The sequence below is a fragment of the Pseudophryne corroboree genome, chromosome 6, assembly GCF_028390025.1.
Source record: "Pseudophryne corroboree isolate aPseCor3 chromosome 6, aPseCor3.hap2, whole genome shotgun sequence".
Taxonomy (NCBI): Eukaryota; Metazoa; Chordata; class Amphibia; order Anura; family Myobatrachidae; genus Pseudophryne; species Pseudophryne corroboree.
In genome coordinates, this window is record NC_086449.1 from 86895212 (window position 1) to 86920317 (window position 25106).

A 25106-nucleotide genomic window follows, 5' to 3' on the forward strand; every position below is an offset into this window, starting at 1 on the left:
CACCTTAATAATCTACTATTAAATCATCATTGTCTGTGTTATATATCCCAATATATCTGCCAGCCCTCACGGGTTCTCCAGTAGAAGTATGATGGGGCTCAGCTCTTTCTTGGCTCTGTAGTAGGCTCTGAGAGGAACTATGAAGTTATACAGCCCATTTCCTGCTCGCTCTGCTGACACGATCACCAGTGCATTTCTGAAGCCGTACGCCCGTGCATCTTCATAGGGGAAATGGTGGCAGCTCTTTATAGGTGCAAAAAAAAAAGAATAACGTAAAATCAGTCCATTATGAGTGAGGGTGGAACTGAAACTGGAGAAGATTACATAGGAAATGCCATGAAACATTCCGTGGAGTACAATGGTTACATTTTCTAATTTCTATGCAATTTTTTGTAATTATTATTATTATTTAATTTATTCAATAAATCATCAACTACCCATATTCTACCTTCCTTAGGCTTATACTAGCGCCAGAGCCAGGTATCAGGGGATGCAATATCTTTCCTCACCAGTGATAAAGCTAAATATTTATCTTATATAATACCCTTTATGAGGTCTAAGAACACAGTACGCTAACTACGTATGAAGTACCGTAAGGGTACGCACGTTGCGTAACAATCGCTTAGTCGTGGTCGAGACGCTCAAGCGTTACGTTCGCTCACGGCCAAGAGATCACTGGCAGGCACGCTATTGGCTGCCGACTACCGTAATGATTCGCTATAGCGATGCGACCGCTCGAGACCACGAGGAGATCACCAGCGGCGCAGACGCTCACAATGTTAAACCTTTATATCTAAACCATAAACAGTGTATTATGCAGCAAACCCTTTGTGTAGTGATATGGTGTAAATGCAACACAGTACAACCTTACTAACTTAAAAGCAGTTTGAGCGTCACCGACGCTCTGAGAATACTTAACTCTATAAGAAATACACGGATACCTGGGCTTAGGGTCCAACGCCTAATATATATATATTTTGAATGATATACTTGCAAAAGAATTAATACAAATACAAATCATACACTACAATATAACATAGACTAACTAACCAGGTAACTACACAGTAAATACAATACAATTAAGTTTAAGAGAAAAATGAGAGAAAGAGAAGAGAGAGAAAGATATGGCCCATAATAACAAGAGAGAAACAGTATGATTACGGAGAAAAACTTACGCACAAAGGAAACGATCGCATGTGCCTCTGGACATCCAGCTCCCGATTTTCAGCAATGATAACCGTTGAAGAGTGAGTGCTGGATGTGATCGGCCTTTCTATTTATGCCCCACACACAATGCAATTCAATGGTCCCTACAATCTCATTGTTCATTGGACACAGGAATTCCTCCTCGCATTATAACAAAAGGTCATAGGTTGATTCATACAGGTGGGCTGTGACTATTTCCAACAGCTCAGGTGGGAGGGAAACTGGGTTTCCCGCCGCATGGGTAATAAAGTGCAAATAAAGTAAATGTTCATAAACTTCTTATGTCCATAACTATTCGCACGAGCGATTGATCTGCTTCAAACCAACACCGGAATATTGCTAATTAAATATTCTTCTGATGGATACTAAACACCACTGTATTACTCCTGTCTGACCCTTCGTATCAAACAAAGAGGGATTTCTCTGTTCATGAACATTCTATATTAACCAAACTTTCAGAATCTATCAAAGGGACCATGATCTACAAAATACATTATATGGTGAAAATATGTAACGATTGAGTCGCACGCTACGATCACAAACTCTACCGTAAATACGCATACCGTGCGCCTGCGGGTGCCCGCGACTGTGAGTATGCGCACGTACGGGAGAGCGTACGCATGCGCAGCACGGACCTGTGTGAGGTGCAAATATGGTAGTGTGCATAGAGATATTTTTCTGACTTTGACACCAGCCCAACAGATCAAGCAGCATCCAGCCACTGGTCGCAAGCATAATGGCATTTACTAACACTGTATGCTTGAATAAAAGTACAGCTCTCCTGGTAACAGCTCTCCTTTGCTATGATAGGACTTCCAGGTTTATGACACGGGAGTCCAATCTGCACGTGTCGGCTGACGCACGCACTGCAGGGGACACTGGGAGGGATCCAACCAGAGGCGGGGACCCATGTGCAGACTCCATGTGTGGGCCCCCTCCTCTCCTGTAGCCGTCACCGCCGCTGTTAGTGCTCTCAGCACTGAGACTAAGCCAGAGTCTAAGGTGCATGCGCAGGACTCCGAAAAAATGGCCACTGCGCACTGTGCCAGAGTCTCTAGTGCTCAGTGTGATAGCAGCGGCGGTGACAACTGCAGTCACCGATGGACGCCGGAAAGGTGAGTATAGAAGAAATGGGTGCAGTGTGTGCCCCCTCTGGACTCAGGGGCCAGTGTGCACCGCACACACTGCACTCATTATAGATACGCCACTGGATCCGACTGGATCCCTTTCAGTGCACATCACAATTAAGAAACACCATCTACAGGTGGCTTTACCTACTGGGTCCAAGCTTTAAAACGTATCGCATTCCGGAGCTCGGTGCATATGTAAAATGCAGCCAAACCTCAGAAAATGGTATTTTCAGAGGTTTGACCACAAAAAGACCATCGGTGCTTCCCACCACCAATGATTTATGTCCAGGCGTGCGGCAAAATTAAAGACGGTCATGTGTGGGAAGGCAGCAATATTGTAAAACAAAATACTGGCTTTTCAAAACATTTTACACTGCTTAAGAAAAACCATTTAGAAAATTGATTTGTATAACAATCTGTCTGGACAGTTTTCACTCAGGTTTGCTAAGTTTTCCTTTACGAACATTGGGGGTCATTCCGAGTTGTTCGCTCGGTAAATTTTTTCGCATCGCAGCAAATTTCCGCTTAGTGCGCATGCGCAATGTCCGCACTGCGACTGCGCCAAGTAAATTTGCTATGCAGTTAGGAATTTTACTCACGGTTTTTTCCTCGTTCTGGTGATCGTAATGTGATTGACAGGAAGTGGGTGTTTCTGGGCGGAAACTGGCCGTTTTATGGGTGTGTGTGAAAAAACGCTACCGTTTCTGGGAAAAACGCGGGAGTGGCTGGAGAAACGGAGGAGTGTCTGGCCGAACGCTGGGTGTGTTTGTGACGTCAAACCAGGAACGACAAGCACTGAACTGATCGCAGATGCCGAGTAAGTCTCAAGTTACTCAGAAACTGCACAGAGATGTCTTATCGCAATACTGCGAATCTTTCGTTCGCAATTTTGATAAGCTAAGATTCACTCCCAGTAGGCGGCGGCTTAGCGTGTGCAAAGCTGCTAAAAGCAGCTTGCGAGCGAACAACTCGGAATGACCCCCATTATCTGTTGGAAAGAGAAGGCTATGGAGGATTACACATGTCCATCTTGTCATAAAAGCTACTATAGTAACAATTCAGCCTCACCCAGTAAGGTTTATAGCTAAAATATAGAATACAATCTATATTCCTGGAATATAGATTTTTCAAATAGTATTCCAAATCATACACTCTGTTATTGCCATATGGTTATATGCAGGGCTTAAAGTGGTCCTGGAGAGGTTGTGGAACTCATTTCCCAGCCACCTACCGTCCCCCCATCATTTACCCTCCCATCTCCCCCTTAAGCGGAGCCAGTGCTAGTGTTTTCGGCATCACCCTGCAAACTATAAATTAGTGCCCTACTTTCCATACTTTAGAAAAGGACATTGATCTCACAAAGAAGCAGCTTTTCTGTTGGAATACCTGTGCAGGGCAACGGAGGTGGTGGAACTAGTTCCCCCTAAAACTACAGGTGGTGGAACTCAGCTCCACCTCCCCCCCCCCCCCCCCCCCCCCCTTTAACTCCTGGTTATATGGCTTGGGAAGTCAGACATTTTGTTTCAAAGGGAGAACTAGGTTGCAGCATGTAATCTAGTGCAAATACCTTTTTGCTTGTAGCATGCCAGTCACCGTACCTTATCAAGTCGCAGGCAGCAGTATGGACTCTTTTGCTGGAGCAGATGGCACAGAGTGGGTGAGCTTCCAATATATGGAGTATTGGAGGGGTAACCCTTTACCCAGCTGGTAAAGAAAAGAACATGATGAGGAAGAGAATCTAATGTGTCTCATTGTTATCTCTTACATGAAACCCACATATATTACATATTCCTTCATTGTGGATATGATGGACAGGGCCTGGACACCCTAGGCTAAAGCATGTGCAGCACACGCCCTGTAATGCTATATGTAATCAACATTATACAACTGTCATACTTGATCTTGGTATTTAATAATCTAATTATGCCTGTGGAATGTAAAGGTGACTTTGGCTTCTGAGGAGGAAGTCTCTATAGATAATCACATGCAGCTCTTCATGCTACCCAAATGGTTCTATAGCAACATGTAAATAAATGTTATAGCAGTAGGTTACATGGTCACATCAGTGCAGTCATCTGTTAGTCACTTCCCTCAACACCGCCTCATGACGGCTGGATAACTAACAAGCTTCATTAACTAAACTGTGCGGCCACCACCAACATGGAATGAATTAGGTCTTAATTTTAATACCTGCCAACTAATGGTTTATTAGGCACTGGTGGTATCTTAATCTGTTCCAGTGTCAGGCTTCTATAGCAGGAAAAATAGTAGTTGCTGGCTACACACAGCGGATAGTCAATTTTTGTGGGATGAACCAACAAACATAAGGATGCAAAATATTGGTACACCGGGAACAATGGCCTCAAGAATGAAACTAGAAAAGCCACTAGTTATTAAGGGAATAATAGGCTGTTTTCTATTTAACATTGGTTCAACCCACAAAGTGGCTGTCCCTGCCATGTTGTCTATAAAAGCAATGACTTACATCTGGTAGTACACAATTTACATGTTACGTACTCATTAAATGAGCCCAGCTCTTCATCTGACTGACTGGTTTCATCCTCTGATTGGTCACTTAGTAGGTCAAAGGTTGTACTAGTGTCACCATCAATGAGGTCAGGCACAGGATCAATGCTGTGCTTCCTTCTATGGGAGTCAGACGGCGGGCTTAACGTGTTCCCGTCAACACCCTCTGGTCTTCTTGACCCCTGAAGATCGATCGCAACTGTACCTAGAAGAGAATGTATGGAAGCTGTGTAAACAGTACTCTATAAGATGGCTTTCATGGGGATCAGTACGTAATCCCGCTGGACGGGATCCCGGCGGTCGAAATACCGACGCCGGAATCCCGACCACACAATCCCGACAGGGGTGGCGAGCGGAACGCAGCCCCTTGCGGGCTCGCTTAGCTCGCCACGCTGCAGGCACGGTGCCTCGCTACGCTCGGCACACTATTATATTCTCCCTCTATGGGTGTCGTGGACACCCACGGAGGGAGAATATGTCGGGATTGTGGCGGTCGGGATTCCGGCGTCTGTATTTTGACCGCCGGGATCCCGTCCCGCATCCCCCTTTCATGAGACCTTGGAACAGAATAATACATTCTGCAATTTCTAGTAGAGATGTGCACTTGAAATTTTTCGGGTTTTGTGTTTTGGTTTTGGGTTCGGTTCCGCGGCCGTGTTTTGGGTTCGACCGCGTTTTGGCAAAACCTCACCGAATTTTTTTTGTCGGATTCGGGTGTGTTTTGGATTCGGGTGTTTTTTTCAAAAAACACTAAAAAAACAGCTTAAATCATAGAATTTGGGGGTCATTTTGATCCCAAAGTATTATTAACCTCAAAAACCATAATTTCCACTCATTTTCAGTCTATTCTGAACACCTCACACCTCACAATATTATTTTTAGTCCTAAAATTTGCACCGAGGTCGCTGGATGACTAAGCTAAGCGACCCTAGTGGCCGACACAAACACCTGGCCCATCTAGGAGTGGCACTGCAGTGTCACGCAGGATGGCCCTTCCAAAAAAAACACTCCCCAAACAGCACATGACGCAAAGAAAAAAAGAGGCGCAATGAGGTAGCTGTGTGAGTAAGCTAAGCGACCCTAGTGGCCGACACAAACACCTGGCCCATCTAGGAGTGGCACTGCAGTGTCACGCAGGATGGCCCTTCCAAAAAAAACACTCCCCAAACAGCACATGACGCAAAGAAAAAAAGAGGCGCAATGAGGTAGCTGTGTGAGTAAGCTAAGCGACCCTAGTGGCCGACACAAACACCTGGCCCATCTAGGAGTGTCACTGCAGTGTCACGCAGGATGGCCCTTCCAAAAAACACTCCCCAAACAGCACATGATGCAAAGAAAAAAAGAGGCGCAATGAGGTAGCTGTGTGAGTAAGCTAAGCGACCCTAGTGGCCGATACAAACACCTGGCCCATCAAGGAGTGGCACTGCAGTGTCACGCAGGATGGCCCTTCCAAAAAACACTCCCCAAACAGCACATGACGCAAAGAAAAAAAGAGGCGCAATGAGGTAGCTGTGTGAGTAAGCTAAGCGACCCTAGTGGCCGACACAAACACCTGGCCCATCTAGGAGTGTCACTGCAGTGTCACGCAGGATGGCCCTTCCAAAAAACACTCCCCAAACAGCACATGACGCAAAGAAAAAAAGAGGCGCAATGAGGTAGCTGTGTGAGTAAGCTAAGCGACCCTAGTGGCCGACACAAACACCTGGCCCATCTAGGAGTGGCACTGCAGTGTCACGCAGGATGGCCCTTCCAAAAAAAACACTCCCCAAACAGCACATGACGCAAAGAAAAAAAGAGGCGCAATGAGGTAGCTGTGTGAGTAAGCTAAGCGACCCTAGTGGCCGACACAAACACCTGGCCCATCTAGGAGTGGCACTGCAGTGTCACGCAGGATGGCCCTTCCAAAAAACACTCCCCAAACAGCACATGACGCAAAGAAAAAAAGAGGCGCAATGAGGTAGCTGTGTGAGTAAGCTAAGCGACCCTAGTGGCCGACACAAACACCTGGCCCATCTAGGAGTGTCACTGCAGTGTCACGCAGGATGGCCCTTCCAAAAAACACTCCCCAAACAGCACATGACGCAAAGAAAAAAAGAGGCGCAATGAGGTAGCTGTGTGAGTAAGCTAAGCGACCCTAGTGGCCGACACAAACACCTGGCCCATCTAGGAGTGGCACTGCAGTGTCACGCAGGATGGCCCTTCAAAACAATACTCCCCAAACAGCACATGACGCAAAGAAAAATTAAAGAAAAAAGAGGTGCAAGATGGAATTGTCCTTGGGCCCTCCCACCCACCCTTGTGTTGTATAAACAGGACATGCACACTTTAACCAACCCATCATTTCAGTGACAGGGTCTGCCACACGACTGTGACTGAAATGACGGGTTGGTTTGGACCCCCACCAAAAAAGAAGCAATTAATCTCTCCTTGCACAAACTGGCTCTACAGAGGCAAGATGTCCACCTCATCATCATCCTCCTCCGATATATCACCGTGTACATCCCCCTCCTCACAGATTATCAATTCGTCCCCACTGGAATCCACCATCTCAGCTCCCTGTGTACTTTGTGGAGGCAATTGCTGCTGGTCAATGTCTCCACGGAGGAATTGATTATAATTCATTTTAATGAACATCATCTTCTCCACATTTTCTGGAAGTAAACTCGTACGCCGATTGCTGACAAGGTGAGCGGCGGCACTAAACACTCTTTCGGAGTACACACTTGTGGGAGGGCAACTTAGGTAGAATAAAGCCAGTTTGTGCAAGGGCCTCCAAATTGCCTCTTTTTCCTGCCAGTATAAGTACGGACTGTCTGACCTGCCTACTTGGATGCGGTCACTCATATAATCCTCCACCATTCTTTCAATGGGGAGAGAATCATATGCAGTGACAATAGATGACATGTCCGTAATCGTTGGCAGGTCCTTCAGTCCGGACCAGATGTCAGCATCAGCAGTCGCTCCAGACTGCCCTGCATCACCGCCAGCGGGTGGGCTCGGAATTCTGAGCCTTTTCCTCGCACCCCCAGTTGCGGGAGAATGTGAAGGAGGAGATGTTGACAGGTCGCGTTCCGCTTGACTTGACAATTTTGTCACCAGCAGGTCTTTGAACCCCAGCAGACTTGTGCCTGCCGGAAAGAGAGATCCAAGGTAGGTTTTAAATCTAGGATCGAGCACGGTGGCCAAAATGTAGTGATCTGATTTCAACAGATTGACCACCCGTGAATCCTTGTTAAGCGAATTAAGGGCTCCATCCACAAGTCCCACATGCCTAGCGGAATCGCTCCGTGTTAGCTCCTCCTTCAATGTCTCCAGCTTCTTCTGCAAAAGCCTGATGAGGGGAATGACCTGACTCAGGCTGGCAGTGTCTGAACTGACTTCACGTGTGGCAAGTTCAAAGGGCAGCAGAACCTTGCACAACGTTGAAATCATTCTCCACTGCGCTTGAGACAGGTGCATTCCACCTCCTATATCGTGCTCAATTGTATAGGCTTGAATGGCCTTTTGCTGCTCCTCCAACCTCTGAAGCATATATAGGGTTGAATTCCACCTCGTTACCACTTCTTGCTTCAGATGATGGCAGGGCAGGTTCAGGCGTTTTTGGTGGTGCTCCAGTCTTCTGTACGTGGTGCCTGTACGCCGAAAGTGTCTCGCAATTCTTCTGGCCACCGACAGCATCTCTTGCACGCCCCTCTCGTTTTTTAAAAAAATTCTGCACCACCAAATTCAAGGTATGTGCAAAACATGGGACGTGCTGGAACTTGCCCATATTTAATGCACACACAATATTGCTGGCGTTGTCCGATGCCACAAATCCACAGGAGAGTCCAATTGGGGTAAGCCATTCCGCAATGATCTTCCTCAGTTGCCGTAAGAGGTTTTCAGCTGTGTGCGTATTCTGGAAACCGGTGATACAAAGCGTAGCCTGCCTAGGAAAGAGTTGGCCTTTGCTAGATGCTGCTACTGGTGCCACCGCTGCTGTTCTTGCGGCGGGAGTCCATACATCTACCCAGTGGGCTGTCACAGTCATATAGTCCTGACCCTGCCCTGCTCCACTTGTCCACATGTCCGTGGTTAAGTGGACATTGGGTACAACTGCATTTTTTAGGACACTGGTGAGTCTTTTTCTGACGTCCGTGTACATTCTCGGTATCGCCTGCCTAGAGAAGTGGAACCTAGATGGTATTTGGTAACGGGGGCACACTACCTCAAGAAATTGTCTAGTTCCCTGTGAACTAACGGCGGATACCGAAAGCACGTCTAACACCAACATAGTTGTCAAGGCCTCAGTTATCCGCTTTGCAACAGGATGACTGCTGTGATATTTCATCTTCCTCGCAAAGGACTGTTGGACAGTCAATTGCTTACTGGAAGTAGTACAAGTGGTCTTCCGACTTCCCCTCTGGGATGACCATCGACTCCCAGCAGCAACAACAGCAGCGCCAGCAGCAGTAGGCGTTACACGCAAGGATGCATCGGAGGAATCCCAGGCAGGAGAGGACTCGTCAGAATTGCCAGTGACATGGCCTGCAGGACTATTGGCATTCCTGGGGAAGGAGGAAATTGACACTGAGGGAGTTGGTGGGGTGGTTTGCGTGAGCTTGGTTACAAGAGGAAGGGATTTACTGGTCAGTGGACTGCTTCCGCTGTCGCCCAAAGTTTTTGAACTTGTCACTGACTTATTATGAATGCGCTGCAGGTGACGTATAAGGGAGGATGTTCCGAGGTGGTTAACGTCCTTACCCCTACTTATTACAGCTTGACAAAGGCAACACACGGCTTGACAAATGTTGTCCGCATTTCTGTTGAAATACTTCCACACCGAAGAGCTGATTTTTTTGGTATTTTGACCAGGCATGTCAATGGCCATATTCCTCCCACGGACAACAGGTGTCTCCCCGGGTGCCTGACTTAAACAAACCACCTCACCATCAGAATCCTCCTTGTCAATTTCCTCCCCAGCGCCAACAACACCCATATCCTCCTCGTCCTGGTGTACTTCAACACTGACATCTTCAATCTGACTATCAGGAACTGGACTGCGGGTGCTCCTTCCAGCACTTGCAGGGGGCGTGCAAATGGTGGAAGGCGCATGCTCTTCACGTCCAGTGTTGGGAAGGTCAGGCATCGCAACCGACACAATTGGACTCTCCTTGTGGATTTGGGATTTCGAAGAACGCACAGTTCTTTGCTGTGCTTTTGCCAGCTTGAGTCTTTTCATTTTTCTAGCGAGAGGCTGAGTGCTTCCATCCTCATGTGAAGCTGAACCACTAGCCATGAACATAGGCCAGGGCCTCAGCCGTTCCTTGCCACTCCGTGTGGTAAATGGCATATTGGCAAGTTTACGCTTCTCCTCCGACGATTTTATTTTAGATTTTTGAGTCCTTTTTTTACTGATATTTGGTGTTTTGGATTTTACATGCTCTGTACTATGACATTGGGCATCGGCCTTGGCAGACAACGTTGCTGGCATTTCATCGTCTCGGCCATGACTAGTGGCAGCAGCTTCAGCACGAGGTGGAAGTGGATCTTGATCTTTCCCTATTTTTGGAACCTCAACATTTTTGTTCTCCATATTTTAATAGGCACAACTAAAAGGCACCTCAGGTAAACAATGGAGATGGATGGATACTAGTATACTTATGGATGACGAGCGACTGCCGACACAGAGGTAGCTACAGCCGTGGACTACCGTACTGTGTCTGCTGCTAATATAGACTGGATGATAATGAGATAAAATTAAAATATATATATATATATCACACTAGTACTGCAGCCGGACAGGTATATATTATGTAATGACGGACCTGCTGGACACTGTCTGTCAGCACTGCAGACTCCTAAAGTAAGCTACTAGTATCAAGAAGATAGAAAAAAAAACCACGGGTAGGTGGTATACAATTATGGATGGACCAGCGACTGCCGACACAGAGGTAGCTACAGCCGTGGACTACCGTACTGTGTCTGCTGCTAATATAGACTGGATGATAATGAGATAAAATTAAAATATATATATATATCACACTAGTACTGCAGCCGGACAGGTATATATTATGTAATGACGGACCTGCTGGACACTGTCTGTCAGCACTGCAGACTCCTAAAGTAAGCTACTAGTATCAAGAAGATAGAAAAAAAAACCACGGGTAGGTGGTATACAATTATGGATGGACCAGCGACTGCCGACACAGAGGTAGCTACAGCCGTGGACTACCGTACTGTGTCTGCTGCTAATATAGACTGGATGATAATGAGATAAAATTAAAATATATATATATATCACACTAGTACTGCAGCCGGACAGGTATATATTATGTAATGACGGACCTGCTGGACACTGTCTGAAGAATGCGTTTATAAAAACACCACACGACGAGTGTTTAACTTTTTCAGGCAGACAATCACAATATACTGGTGGTCAGCAGACAATCACAATACTGGTGGTCAGTGGTCACTGGTCAGTCACACTGGCAGTGGCACTCTGGCAGCAAAAGTGTGCACTGTACTTAAATGTACTCCTGCTATAACTGCTCCCCAGTCTCCCCCACAATTAAGCTGTGTGAGCAGTGAGCACTGAGCACTCAGCAGTCAGATAATGATATACAGTATATGATGCAGCACACTGGGCTGAGCACAGATATGGTATGTGTGACTGTGTCACACTGTGTATCGTTTTTTTTCAGGCAGAGAACGGATTAATTAAACTGGTGGCACTGGTCACTGGTCACACTATCAGCAGCAAGTAGTACTCCTCCTATATGCTCCCCAAAATTTGTGTCTCTCTCTAGTACTCTAGTCACTCTAAACGGAGAGGACGCCAGCCACGTCCTCTCCCTATCAATCTCAATGCACGTGTGAAAATGGCGGCGACGCGCGGCTCCTTATATAGAATCCGAGTCTCGCGATAGAATCCGAGCCTCGCGAGAATCCGACAGCGGGATGATGATGTTCGGAAGCGCTCGGGTTAACCGAGCAAGGCGGGAAGATCCGAGTCGCTCGGACCCGTGTAAAAAAACCTGAAGTTCGGGCGGGTACGGATTCCGAGGAACCGAACCCGCTCATCTCTAATTTCTAGATCCATAAATTGTGTATTTTTTGTACAGATCCGATGCAAAAAATACACGTGATGAAAAGTGAGCCCATCCCCTGAACACAAAGGCAGCCATTTTGTCTGCTAAACCACAAATGTGTCTTACAAATGAACAATGATGATAATCAGTATATCAATTCTGTAGGCACTAGTCATCTAATTAGTGTTTGCATCTCCGTGGCTAGGAGATGAAAACACTTTAAATCTTATGTCACTTCGGCATTACGTGTTCTATCTAGTGAACATAAAAATGTATTTTCCAGAATTTTAGCTGGAGAATTTTTTTTTTTCTCGCCTCCCCATTTATAGAAAAGAAACAGTGAAAATGACGATTTCACAGAGTTTTCTTATGTCTTCTCCTGCTGAATCAGCCCCCATAGGTCTCAATAGGGGATGATCACTTTAGCTATTTATGGAGAAAAGACATTCTTCTCCTCTCTAAAATATTCTCCAAAAGAAAATACAATTTCTATGTGGTGTTATGACGGGATCGGTATACGATCCCGGCAGTCACAATACCGATGCCGGCATCCTGATGGTCACGATCCTGACACCCCCCCTAACCCTCCCTTACCACTGCGTAATCCTAACCTTCCACCTTAGTGCCTAACCCTAACCACCCCCATTTACGTAGCCTAACCCATCCCCTCTAGTGCCTAAGCCTAACACCCACCCCCCCCTCCCTGGGAGGTCGGGGGTCAGAGGTACCGGAAGGTCCCTCTGCCTCCCTGTACCCTCCCCACGCTGTTGCCATGCTGCCAATCATTGCTGATCGGTCAGCACGGCAGGACCCCCCACCCAGCGGCTGTAGACAATGGCAGCCGCTGGGAAAGTGTAAAACAACCCCTCCAAGTCCCCCCTGTGTACCTGGCAGCTGTCTTAAGGGTAAAAAGTAACGTTGCAATAATCGCAATGTTACCGATGTTACCGATATTCCCGACCGATGTTCCGATGTTTGAGAAAACACATTTATTTTCTCTTTTTTTTTTTTTAACTAAAATCATTTTGGATAAGGTTAAATTAATGTTCTTCACCTAATAAAAAAAACCTGACAATTTCGGAGCAGTTTTTTTGGGGGAAAAAATTGTCAGTTAATTGGATAATAATAAGAAACTTAAATAAAAAATGTTTTAAGGTTTTTAATATATAGGCAATGATCCACTGTACTCGCCACCTCTATAACTAAGGTGCATGTGGTATGTGACCGCATTGTTTAAATAATAATCAAATTAGCTCTATATACATTAAAGATAATCCAAACTGTATTCTCTATACTTTATAAACAGGGAATGTTAGTTACAATTGTTGCAACATTTGTTAATCTGACCAACTGCACCAAAGTCTTCCCCATCTGGCCAGCTCTACTCTGTCGCTCAGAATTATAATTGCAATTGCCATCAGATTAGTGTTAAACATAAGACATGCTTCCTGGTTTGAGGCTGATCTGCACACTGGCTTTTAAAGGTACAGTATGACCATGACCAAGCATATCTGCCATAAAACACCCAGGAAAGCAGCTGACACAAATTGGATGTAAGCACTGAACTGACGTGTTGGGTATGGGATGCCAGCGGCCAGGATATCGACAGCAGGATCCCGTCCGCTAGAATGCCGGCAGGGTGGCGAGCGCAACAAAGCCCCTTGCGGGCTTGCTGCGCATGCCATGCTGCGGAATCGGTGGCTCGCTGCGCTCACCACAGGTTCTAGTCCCACTCTATGGGTGTCGTGGACACCCATGAGTGGAGATAGCCCCTGTTAGCCGGGATTCCGGCTGGCGGCATTGTCAGTGGCCGAGATTAGGCGTCAGTATCCTGACCGCCAGCAATGTAACTACATCCCAAACTGATGATTTTTTCCCCTAAAGACCACTCAAAAATTGTGTTTTTTTTTATTACTCATTTAAAGTTTAAAATGTATTTTTAAAAATATAATAAAGTGTATATAAAAAAAATAATAAAAAAAAAAATAAAATATATATATATATATATATATATATATACACACACACACACACACACTGTACCTAGAGGGTGCACACTCCCATCCCGCCCTCCATTGGCAATAGATCCCCCCCCCCCCCAGTGGTCTTGAATTCTAATAACAGTATCCCAACATCCCCTTAGTAGTAAAAAAAAACAACATGTTTTATAACCCCCCCATTAAAACCCCAGACCTGGACTTCCGGTTCCGGCGTGGCTGATGTGAGGCGGCTTTCCCCTCAGCTCTGGTGCCATCCGCCCGCTATATCCTGCTAGGGCCCCTCAGGTCCACCCGGCAAGTCCAGTGACCTCCCGCTAGGCTGCAGTAATGCCCCGGGCACCGTATGGACAAGTTTTTGTCCAGCCAGATGCTCGGCAAACACCAGCGCCCACGCCTGGAAGGGGACCACAGCGCGCCTCACAAGATGGCCGCCGGGTTGGACCCGGGATCAGAGGCATCTACTATCATCCTCCCCCAGGTACTATTACCTTCTGCAGCTCCCAATAAGGTCCAGCCACATTCCGCAGCCCCAGCTAAGGCACACCATGCCCCCACCTCTCTCCCCCCCTTCTCCTCTTACATATGCTGATGTTGTGCAGGCTGTGAGGGAGACAGTGCAGCCCATGTTAAAGGAACAAGCCACACTAAATGAAGCTGCTCTGCAACAGGCAGTTACTGATATTAAGAGCCAGTGTAAACAGCTGGCCAAGCGGTTATTGGTAGTTGAGCATACTGCTGGAGAAAACTTTCAAGCCATTTCATCCATGCAAGATTTAACAATCTGACTTGCAGGTCTGGGCAAAACTGGACGATTTGTAGAATCGTTCCCGTAAGAACAACTTGAGGGTAGTGGGGCTGCCAGAATCTCTTAAAGGACCAGCCTTATATCATTTCTTGAAGCAGACCCTGCCTGAATTACTTGAAATTCAAGACTTCTGTTCAGATCTTGTGATTGAACGGGCCCACCGTACGGGACAGCTCCGTGACTCTTCTTCTTCTAGACCTCGAGTCATTTTATTCAAATGCCTGAACTATGGCCCTCATTCCGAGTTGTTCGCTCGTTCTTTTTCATCGCATCGCAGTGAAAATCCGCTTAGTACGCATGCGCAATGTTCGCACTGCGACTGCGCCAAGTAACTTTACTATGAAGAAAGTATTTTTACTCACGGCTTTTTCTTCGCTACGGCGATCGTAATGTGATTGACAGGAAATGGGTGTTACTGGGCGGAAACACGGCGTTTCAGGGGCGTGTGGCTGAAAACGCTACCGTTTCCGGAAAAAACGCAGGAGTGGCCGGGGAAACGGTGGGAGTGCCTGGGCGAACGCTGGGTGTGTTTGTGACGTCAACCAGGAACGACAAGCACTGAACTGATCGCACAGGCAGAGTAAGTCTGGAGCTACTCTGAAACTGCTAAGTAGTTAGTAATCGCAATATTGCGAATACATCGGTCGCAATTTTAAGAAGCTAAGATTCACTCCCAGTAGGCGTAGGCTTAGCGTGTGTAACTCTGCTAAATTCGCCTTGCGACCGATCAACTCGGAATGAGGGCCTATATACACAAGGAGACCATCTGGTCCGCCTCTCGACGGAAAAGAGACCTTATGTGGAATGATTCCAAGCTTCTTATTTTTCAGGACTATTCCCCTGAATTGACATGGCTTCGTAAAGCTTTTACACCAGTGTGTTCGCAGTTGGCTCAGGGGGTAGAAAAGTTTTCCCTCCTCTACCCGGCTCGTCTGAGAATCTTCAACGGCTCCTCCTTTAAAGATTTTACTTCAGCCGCTGACGCAGCTGCATTTCTGCAGGAGCAAACCCACCCTATGGCTGAAGATGACATCTGAAACTGACTCCTGCTTTCTTTGCCTCGTCATATCGGACTCCATCCACTGTCTGTGGTTTATTTCCATGAACTCTCCTCTTGTTGCCTCCTCTCATCTCACAGAGTTCTACTCTGACTTATTTGCTCGTCCTCTTCCCATTTATCACAGTATGGCATACTCCGTTGTGGTGACATATCGAATACGCACTTATTTCTAACCATTTACTGTATATCCCTGTTTATTATTGCTGTATTATCTGTTTTGACTGTATGCTGATTGCGATACCATTTTTCTTTTTATCTCGAATCAGGGGATGTAGTATTATATTGTATTTTTGTTCTTGTTTGGGTGTTATTGCATATTGCGGCCAAACTTTTTGTTGTTTTTCTGACTTGGTTTTAGGAGGGATTATTGCTCCCTCTTTTTTAGTTAACACGGATTAGGCTGGGAGCTCCACCTTTCAAGAATTTGTAATCTGTATTTTCTCAGAAATGTTAATTGTGAAGTGCTTTTTCTTAAAATTGTTGTTGGAGTATACTTTATGCTCCTCCTCTGCTGTTCTCTTTTTCCCCCTTTCCTTTCTTTCCCGCCCTTCTTACACTAATTACTGGAAAGTCTGAGTCAACTGCTTATTTTATGTGTTTTGTGATACATGGCATTGGTTAAGGTGGGCTCTTGGAATGTGGGGGGTATTCACTCCCTAATTAAACAAAAAAACGTCTTTATTTAAATAAGATGCATTTAGATTTGGTACTCCTACAGGAAACTCATTTGTTGCTTTCAGAAATAAATAAATTGTCCACCCTCAGTTGGACGGTCCTTGCAGCTGCCCCTTACACTTCAAAGGCTAGGGGGGTTGTTCTCCTTGCAAGAAAACACCTTGCTATAGAAGTATTGCATACCGATATTGACCCTGACGGCAGGTATCTTCTGGTAGACCTTAACCTTTATGCCTCTCGGTATATCTTTTGTAATATATATGCCCCTAATTCACACTCCACCCCATTCTTTCGTATGATTTTGAATAAACTAGCCCCATTTGTGTCTAACCGTTTAGTTTTTTTTTGGGGGGGAGTGACTTTAATATTGTTTCCTCCCTATAAATGGACTCCAATTCTGCTACGCCTAGAAGACTGCCTCCCAAGGTCGGCATCCCTTTTATTGCTCAACAATTACTACTAACTGATGCATGGAGGGCCTTACACCCAGTTGACAGAGACTTCATATGTCTATCTGCCGCTCATGGTTCACTATCACAAATAGACTATATCCTTTTTGTCAGACTCCATATTCTCCAATATACTTGATGCATGTATATTGAGCCGATGTTCCTCTCAGAACATTCCCTTATTTGGATATATTTTTCTTCTTCCTTAGACGTAGGTCCTTATAATAAGCTTTGGCGCTTTCCTTTTTATTTTGCCTCTTCTGTAGGATTTCGCAACAAACATGAGTTATTTTGGGAGGAGTTCAGACTTGATAATCTTTCCATACTGGAGTTCGACCTTGTTCTTTTTTGGCAGACCTCAAAGGCTGTAATTAGGGGGTGCATAATCCAATATATTTCCCAGGTAAAACAAGACCGTGCTTCCTCATATAAATCGCTGCAATCTCAATTGATGACCACCCGGACTCCTGGTACTAAATCTACCTTTGTTTTGGCAAAACACAAATTTGATGGCCTTCTTTCCTCTTTAGGTGACAGGCATACATTTTACAAAGATCACAGGTTTTATAAATTCGGTAATAAAACCGGTCATTTACTTTCCAATTTAGTGAAGTCTTCTACTCTCCAATCTCTTACACAATCTATTCAGCGACCTGATGGCACATACGCCTCCACTGGTAAAGATATTGCCTCTTTGTTATTCGACTTTTATAGTGATATATATACCCAACCACCCAGGGATGTCTCCGGTGAATTTTCCTTTTGGGAATCTATTGCTACCCCCTCTATTCTGGCTGAGTCACGGTCGTTCCTCTGTGCCCCGTTTACATCCCAGGAAATTGAGATTGCTATAAAAAAATCTTAAACCTGTGAAGTCCCTTGGTCCGGATGGATTCTCCGGGGAGTATTACAAAATATTATTACCGAAACTCATAGATCCTTTGGTTTCGGTTTTTAACGCCCACTTATCGCCCCCCTTTATGCCCAAATATTTTACGGATGCTATTATTCGCTTGCTGCCTAAACCGGGCAGGAACCCCCAGCTACCTGGCTCGTATAGACCTATATCTCTTCTCAACGTAGACTATAAGCTGTTAAAAAATCTTCTGGCAGACAGGAAAAAGTATCTGCTTCCTGGGGTTGTTCATTCGGACCAGACGGGCTTCATAGTCGGCAGGCATTCCTTGGCCAACATCCGTAAGGTTATCACAGCTTCCCACTGGCTGCATTCCACTTCAGATTCTAACGCTTCCTATTTACTGTCACTTGACGCTGAGAAAGCTTTGATCTAGTTTCCTGGGATCATTTATTTAACACCCTTAATAAATTTGGTTTCCCCGACCAAATCATCTCCCTTCTACGTATACTATATAATGACTCATATTCTAGAATTATTTGTAATGGCTACCTGTCGGCTCCTATACCCTTAGGCAGAGGCACCAGACAGGGCTGCCCCCTCTTCCCACTTTTATTTGCATTGGCAATTGAAGCCTTAGCGATTGCTCTTCGCAACTTATCTGAATTTCACGGTATTCATATTGCCCATAACTCCCTCAAGGTTGCGTTGTTTGTGGATATGTTGCTTTTTATTTCTGACCCCCTGACCTCCTTTCCAGCCATCCTTCATTCCTAAATTTGTTTGGCCTTTTTTCAGGGTTTAAGAGTAACCATGACAAGTCTGAGCTCCTACCACTGACCTCTGCTGCCGCCACTCTACTGTCTTCTTCTCCCTCTTCTTCTATCCTTTCGCTATTTAAACACAATACTTCTAAACTGAAATATTTGGGAATCTATATTCCGCCTTCTCTGTCTGATACACAATTAGAATCCTGGTCATCACTACTTTTGTCCCTCATGGGGAGTGTTGCGGTTCTGAAAATCATTATTTTTCCTAAACTTTCCTACCTAATCCAGATGCTACCGTATGCTATGACACAGCCGGATCGCCGCTATTGTGATAAAATTTTCACTAAATTTCTATGGTCCGGTAAGAGACCCCCGCATAGCTTTAGCTAAGCTCAGGCTGCGTAAAAGTGCAGGTGGTCTGGCCGTGCCGGATATATCCGCTTTTACCAAATAAGTAGAGTTCTGATATGTGTTTGATTGGTTGCTCTCTCGCTCTACCTACTCTAACTACCCCCTAGAACAAACACTTTGCGCTCCATATGATCTACGGGCTTTACTTCATACCCCTAAAGCTGTTCTTCCCCCCTCGGCTCGTACTAACCCTCTTTTTTGGGATGTCTACTTGGCATGGTGGTCTGTGAACAAATCGCTTAAAAGGAACCCGGCTCACTCCCAATTTATACCTTTTTTGTGGCAATCCATGTTTTCCAGCAGCTCTAGACAATGTGAAGTTCTCTCGTTGGCAGCAAAAGGGTATTGCATTAATCAAGGATATATTCGACCCTGGTGGTGTTTTACTGTCCTTTTCTGATTTATCTGATAGTTTTCAGGTCCCACGTGCTGACTTCTTTATGTACTTACAATTATGTCATTAGGTCCTTTCCTTACCTACCCCATATGACTCAACCCTGAACATCGACCCTCTCATACATCTTGTTGCCCTAATAAAACTCTCACCGTACAGAACTTGTTACCTTTATTGGGATATTTTGACTGGGTTTGAGACAAAGCTGTGGTCCCGAGACTGTTAAGAGTTGGGAAACGGATTACCACACCCCTATATCGTATAAGAAATTGACGCATAATATTACTTATATTCTCAAAGCGCTCCATTCGGCACAACTTCAAGAGACTCACGATAAATTTACACACAGAGCTTATATCACCCCTGGTCAAAGAAAACATAGGGTGCCTTCTGAATCTGGGAAATACCTAAAGTGTGGGACTCCCAATGCTTTATTCTTGCACTGTTTCTGGAGTTGCCCCAAAATAATAGGATTTTAATTACCTACTGGTAAATCCTTTTCTCATAGTCCGTAGAGGATACTGGGGTTCTATTTAGTACCATGGGGTATAGACAGGTCCACTAGGAGCCATGATAGTGTGGGATGGCTCCTCCCTCTATGCCCCTCCTACCAGACTCAGTCTAGGAAACTGTGCCCGAGGAGATGGACATACATTGAGAGAAGGATATAAAAGGATAGTGGTGAGATTCCGAACCAGCACACACAAACAAGAGGAAAGCCAAACTAAACAAACTTGAAACAGGAACAGCAACAGTTGAACCAAACAACAATACTTAACCAAGTAACTGTGCAGAAATAACGAAGCACCGGGCAGGCGCCCAGTATCCTCTACCGACTACGAGTAAAGGATTTACCGGTAGGTGATTAAAATCCTATTTTCTCTTACGTCCTAGAGCAGGGGTGGGGGAACCTTTGGCCCTCCAGCTGTTGTTGAACTACGCATATCTTGCTTGCATGCCTTGCTACAGTTTTGCTATTTGGCCATGCTAAAACTGTTGCAGGGCATGCTGGAATGTGTAGTTCAACAACAGCTGGAGGGCCGAAGGTTCCCCATCCCTGTCCTAGAGGATACTGGGGTTTCATTTAGTACCATGGGGAAGTACCAAAGCTCCCAAACTGGGTGGAAGAGTGCTGAGGTTCCTGCATAACTGATTGACCAAACTGAAGGTCATCAGAGGCCAAAGTATCAAACTTGTAAAACTTAGCAAACGTGTTCGAACCTGACCAAGTAGCTGCACGGCAGAGCTGTAAAGCAGAGACATCCCGGGGAAGCTGCCCAAGAACCACCTACTGACCTAGTCGAGTGGGCCTGAACAGATTTTGGAACTGGCAAGCCTGCAGTGGAATAAGTATGCTGGATAGTGAGCTTGATCAAGTGTGCAATGGACTGCTTAGAAGCAGGACACCCAAACTTATTGGGATCATGGAGAACGAACAGCGAGTCGGATTTCCTGTGACGAGCTGTCCTTTTTACATACACCTTCAAAGCCCTCACAACATCCAAAGACTTCGAAATAGCAGAGGTGTCCGTAACAGCCGGAACCACAATAGGTTGGTTGATGTGAAACGCGGACACCACCTTAGGAAGGAATTGCTGACGCGTTCTGAGTTCAGCTCTGTCCTCATGGAAAATTAAGTAGGGGCTCTTGTGAGACAATGCCCCTAGCTCCGACACATGTCTCGCTGAAGCCAAGGCCAACAGTGTGACTGTCTTCCACGTAAGATATTTAACCTCTACCTTCTGTAACATGTCACGATCCTGAAGGTATTTCTCATGTTCTGTGGCTTACTTCTACTTATTCTGCAAACAGGCATCTGCTTCACATACAAACTGCAGACTTGATTACTTGTTGGTTAGCACCTGAGCAGGAATTCCACTGTGTGTGTAATTGCCAAGACCCAGTGTTCAGCAACCAGGCTCTCTGTTCATCACACCCAGCTTGCAGTAAAGTCTCTACATGCTGTTCCTGCATAGCTCTCTCAGCATACCACATCAGAGCCTAAGCCTGTAGTACTGCTGTGACAAGTCCTGATCACCTGACTGCAGCACAGCCAATTATGTGACTGTCTGAGCTTCCCTGCACCACCTGATTGTCCCAGCCAATCCCTGCACACTGGCTCCTATAAGAATGCTGGGTAAGGACTGCCTGATCCCCAGTGCTATGATTGTCATACCCTGTATGGATGCTTGCTCTTAGCTGCTTCCAGGTTACCTTGCTCCAGGAGATTCCATTCTGCCCTGAGACCTGAGTTCCATCCTGCTTGCAGCTCTGCCTGGCTCATCAGTGTTCCGCCATCGATCTCTAGCTCCACTGGTGTTCCGTCATCGATCTCCAGCTCCATCAGTGTTCCGCCATCGATCTCTAGCTACTTTGGTGCTCTGCCATCAATATCCAGTACCACCGGTATCCTTTCTTTCTCCAGTGGTCAGTAACATTGTGTATTCCTTTATATTGACTTCATCAGTGGTTTACACTGCAACTGTGTCTGCTATTGTGTGCTCAATATATAGGGACCTCATCAGTGGTTCACACTGCATCTCATATTACATCTGCTTCTGCATTACCTTGTTCCTGTGCCAATGTTACTGCATTATCTGTGATACTAAACATTGAGTCTAATGCCATCTGCCGCTATCTGTACCATCTTGCGTGCTGAATAAAAGATTTGTTTTATTCTATATTCTCCTCCATTCTGGTCACGCCTTCGGGCCTACGCTCAAGTTTACCATATCCTGGTTATATATAAGAACTTTATCAAAGATCCCAGATTCACATTCCAGTCAGCCCCTACGCCTGAGATCTCCACTGGTCAGAGTCAGACCTCAGGCATGACATAACGGTTCAAACCAGTCCATTGGAGAACTGCAGCACCAAATTGAGATCCCAAGATGCCGTAGGAGGCACAAAGGGAGATTGGATGTGCAGAACACTTTTCAAGAACATCTGCACCTCAGGGAGAGAAGCTAATTGTTTCTGAAAGAAAATGGACAAGGCCGAAATCTGGACATTTATGGAGCCCAGACGTAGGCCCACATCCACACCCGACTGCAGAAAAAGCAGGAAACGTCCCAGATGAAATTCCACTGCAGAATATTTTCTGCTCTCACACCAAGAGACGTATTTCTTCCAAATACGGTGGAAATGTTTACAAGTTTCCCCTTTCCTGGCTTGGATCATAGTCGGGATGACTTTGTCAAGGATGCCTCTTCTGGCAAGAATTAGCCATTCAACTTCCATGCCGTCAAATGTAGCCGTGGTAAGTCCTGATAGACGAACGGGCCCTGTTTCAGAAGATCCTGGCGAAGAGGTAGAGGCCACGGATCTCCGAGGAGCATCTCCAGGAGATCTGCATACCAGGCCCGTCTTGAGCAGTCCGGAGCAATGAGGATTGCTTGAACCTTTTCCCTTTTTATTCTTTTCAGAATTCTTGGGATCAGAGGAAGTAGAGGAAACATGTACACCATTTGATAGACCCATGGAGTTGTCAGAGCATCCACTGCCATTACCCATGGGTCTCTCGACCTGGAACAATACCGCTTGAGCTTCCTGTTGAGACGAGAGGCCATCATGTTGCCTTGTGGACATCCCCATTGACTTGTCAAGCACCTGAACACCTCCGGGTGAAGGCCTCACTCCCCCAGGTGCAGGTCATGTCTGCTGAGGAAGTTTGCTTCCCAGTTGTCTACTCCGGGAATGAAGACCATCGACAACGACCCAGCATGTTTTTCTGCCCAGAGGAGAATTCTTGACACCTCTGACATTGCTGCTCTGCTTTTCGTTCCGCCCTGTCGGTTTATGTACGTCACTGCCGTCACATTGTCTGACTGGACATGAATGGCCCGATCATGAAGAAGATATGAGACCTGCAGAAAGGCGTATATAGCTCTGAGTTCCAGAATGTTGATTGGAATAATGACTTCCTGACTTGACCATCTTCCTTGAAACTGCACCCCCTGGGTGACTGCTCCCCAACCTCTGAGGCTTGCGTCCGTGGTTAGCAGAATCCAATTTTGAATCCCAACCCATCGGCCCTCGAGCAGGTGAGAAGTCTGTAGCTACCACAGAAGGGAGATCCTGACCTCTGGCGAGAGACAAATCCTCTGGTGCATGTGAAGATGCGATCCTGACCATTTGTCCAACAGATCGAGCTGGAAGGGTCGTGCATGAAACCTTCCGTACTGAAGAACCTCGTAAGAGGCCACCATTTTTCCCAGAAGGCGAATGCATAAGTGCACCGATATCTGGGTTCAGAACATCCCTAACCATCAACTGGATTACCCATGCCTTTTCCAACGGAAGAAAAACTTTCTGTGACTGTGTGTCCAGTATCATTTCCAGAAATGGGAGCCTCCGAGTTGGCTCTAAGTGAGATTTGCGGAAGATTTAGAATCCACCCGTGATCCAGGAGTAGTTTGGTTGTGAGGCCAATGCTGTTCGACAACTTCTCACTGGACGGAGCCTTTATCAGAAGATCGTCCAGGTACGGAATTATGTTCACTCCCTGCTTGCAAAGGAAAAACATCATCTCTGCCATCACCTTGGTGAACACCCTCGGTACCGTTGGGAGACCAAAAGGTAGGGCCTGTAATTGGTAGTGACAGTCCTGCACTGCAAAACGTAGATAATCCTGGTGAGGCGGCCAGATTGGAATGTGAAGTTGCGCATCCTTGATATCCAGAGACACTAGGAATTCCCCCTCCTCCAGACCTGAGATCACCGCTATCAGAGACTCCATCTTGAATTTGAACACTCGTAAGTACGGGTTCAATGATTATAGGTTCAGAATCGAACCATCCGGTTTTAGTTACCACAAACAAGTTGGAATAATATCCCTTGTTTTGGAGAAGAGGTGAAACTGGAACAATGACCTGCATTTTACTTGCTTCCTGTGAAACTGGTAAGCCTGGTAAGCCTGATTTGAAGAATCTGTGAGGTGGGAGTTCCTGAAACTCCAGTCTGTAACCCTGGGAAATACGATCTATTACCCAGGGATCCTGGCATGATGTTGTCCAGATGTGACAAACTTTTTAGTCGAGCTCCCACCTGCCAATCTTCCAGGCATTTCGGTCCACCGTCATACTGAAGGCTTTGAGGAAGCAGAGCTGGAGTTCTGTTCCTGAGAACCGGCAGCTGCTGGTTTGCATGGTTTGCCTCTAGCGCCTCTGTTGGCTGTAGAAGATCCTCTGGCTTTACCCTTAAACTTGGCAGTCCGAAAGGACTGTAGAGTAGGTCCTGAGTAGGTCTTCCTGGTTGGGGGAGCTGCAGACGGAAGATATGTGGACTTACCCGCAGTAGCTTTGGAGATCCATTTGTCTAGTTCGTCTCCAAACAAGGCCTCTCCTGTGAAGGGTAGGCCTTCCACGCCTTTCCTGGAGTCCGCGTCAGCAGTCCACTGGCGTAACCATAGGCCCCTGCATGCTGACACTGCCATAGCAGTGGTGCGTGCATTAAGCAAACTCACTTCTTTTATGGCTTCCACCATAAAGTTCGCAGAGTCTTGTATATGTTGCAGGAGTAAAACAATCTCACCCCTAGGTAAGGAATCCAACCCCTCAATTAGGTTACCTGACCACCTAGCAATGGCTTTAGTAATCCACACACATGCTGTGTACAAGGATTTGAGTGTAGTCTCAATTTTACGATTAGCCGGTCAGGAAGGCTGCACCAGGGACAGGTAACACTATTTTCCGTGACAACCTAGACATTGATGCATCCACTATCGGTGTATTTTCCAATTTTTTCCTATGCTCA

At 46.0% G+C, this 25106-nt stretch overlaps 1 protein-coding gene across 4 annotated transcripts in view; it reads right to left on the minus strand.

The window, feature by feature from the left end:
* The window catches only part of LOC134936382 (potassium channel subfamily T member 2-like), a 245676-nt gene that overhangs the window by 34348 nt on the left and 186222 nt on the right, over positions 1 to 25106 (minus strand). For all 4 annotated transcript variants that reach the window (XM_063931414.1, XM_063931413.1, XM_063931411.1 and 1 more), the window contains exons 18-20: positions 4854 to 5067; positions 3935 to 4040; positions 71 to 243 (exon numbers count right to left, since the gene is read on the minus strand). In XM_063931414.1, the coding sequence (XP_063787484.1) occupies positions 71 to 243; positions 3935 to 4040; positions 4854 to 5067 (493 nt within the window). The remainder of the gene's footprint in view (positions 1 to 70; positions 244 to 3934; positions 4041 to 4853; positions 5068 to 25106) is intronic.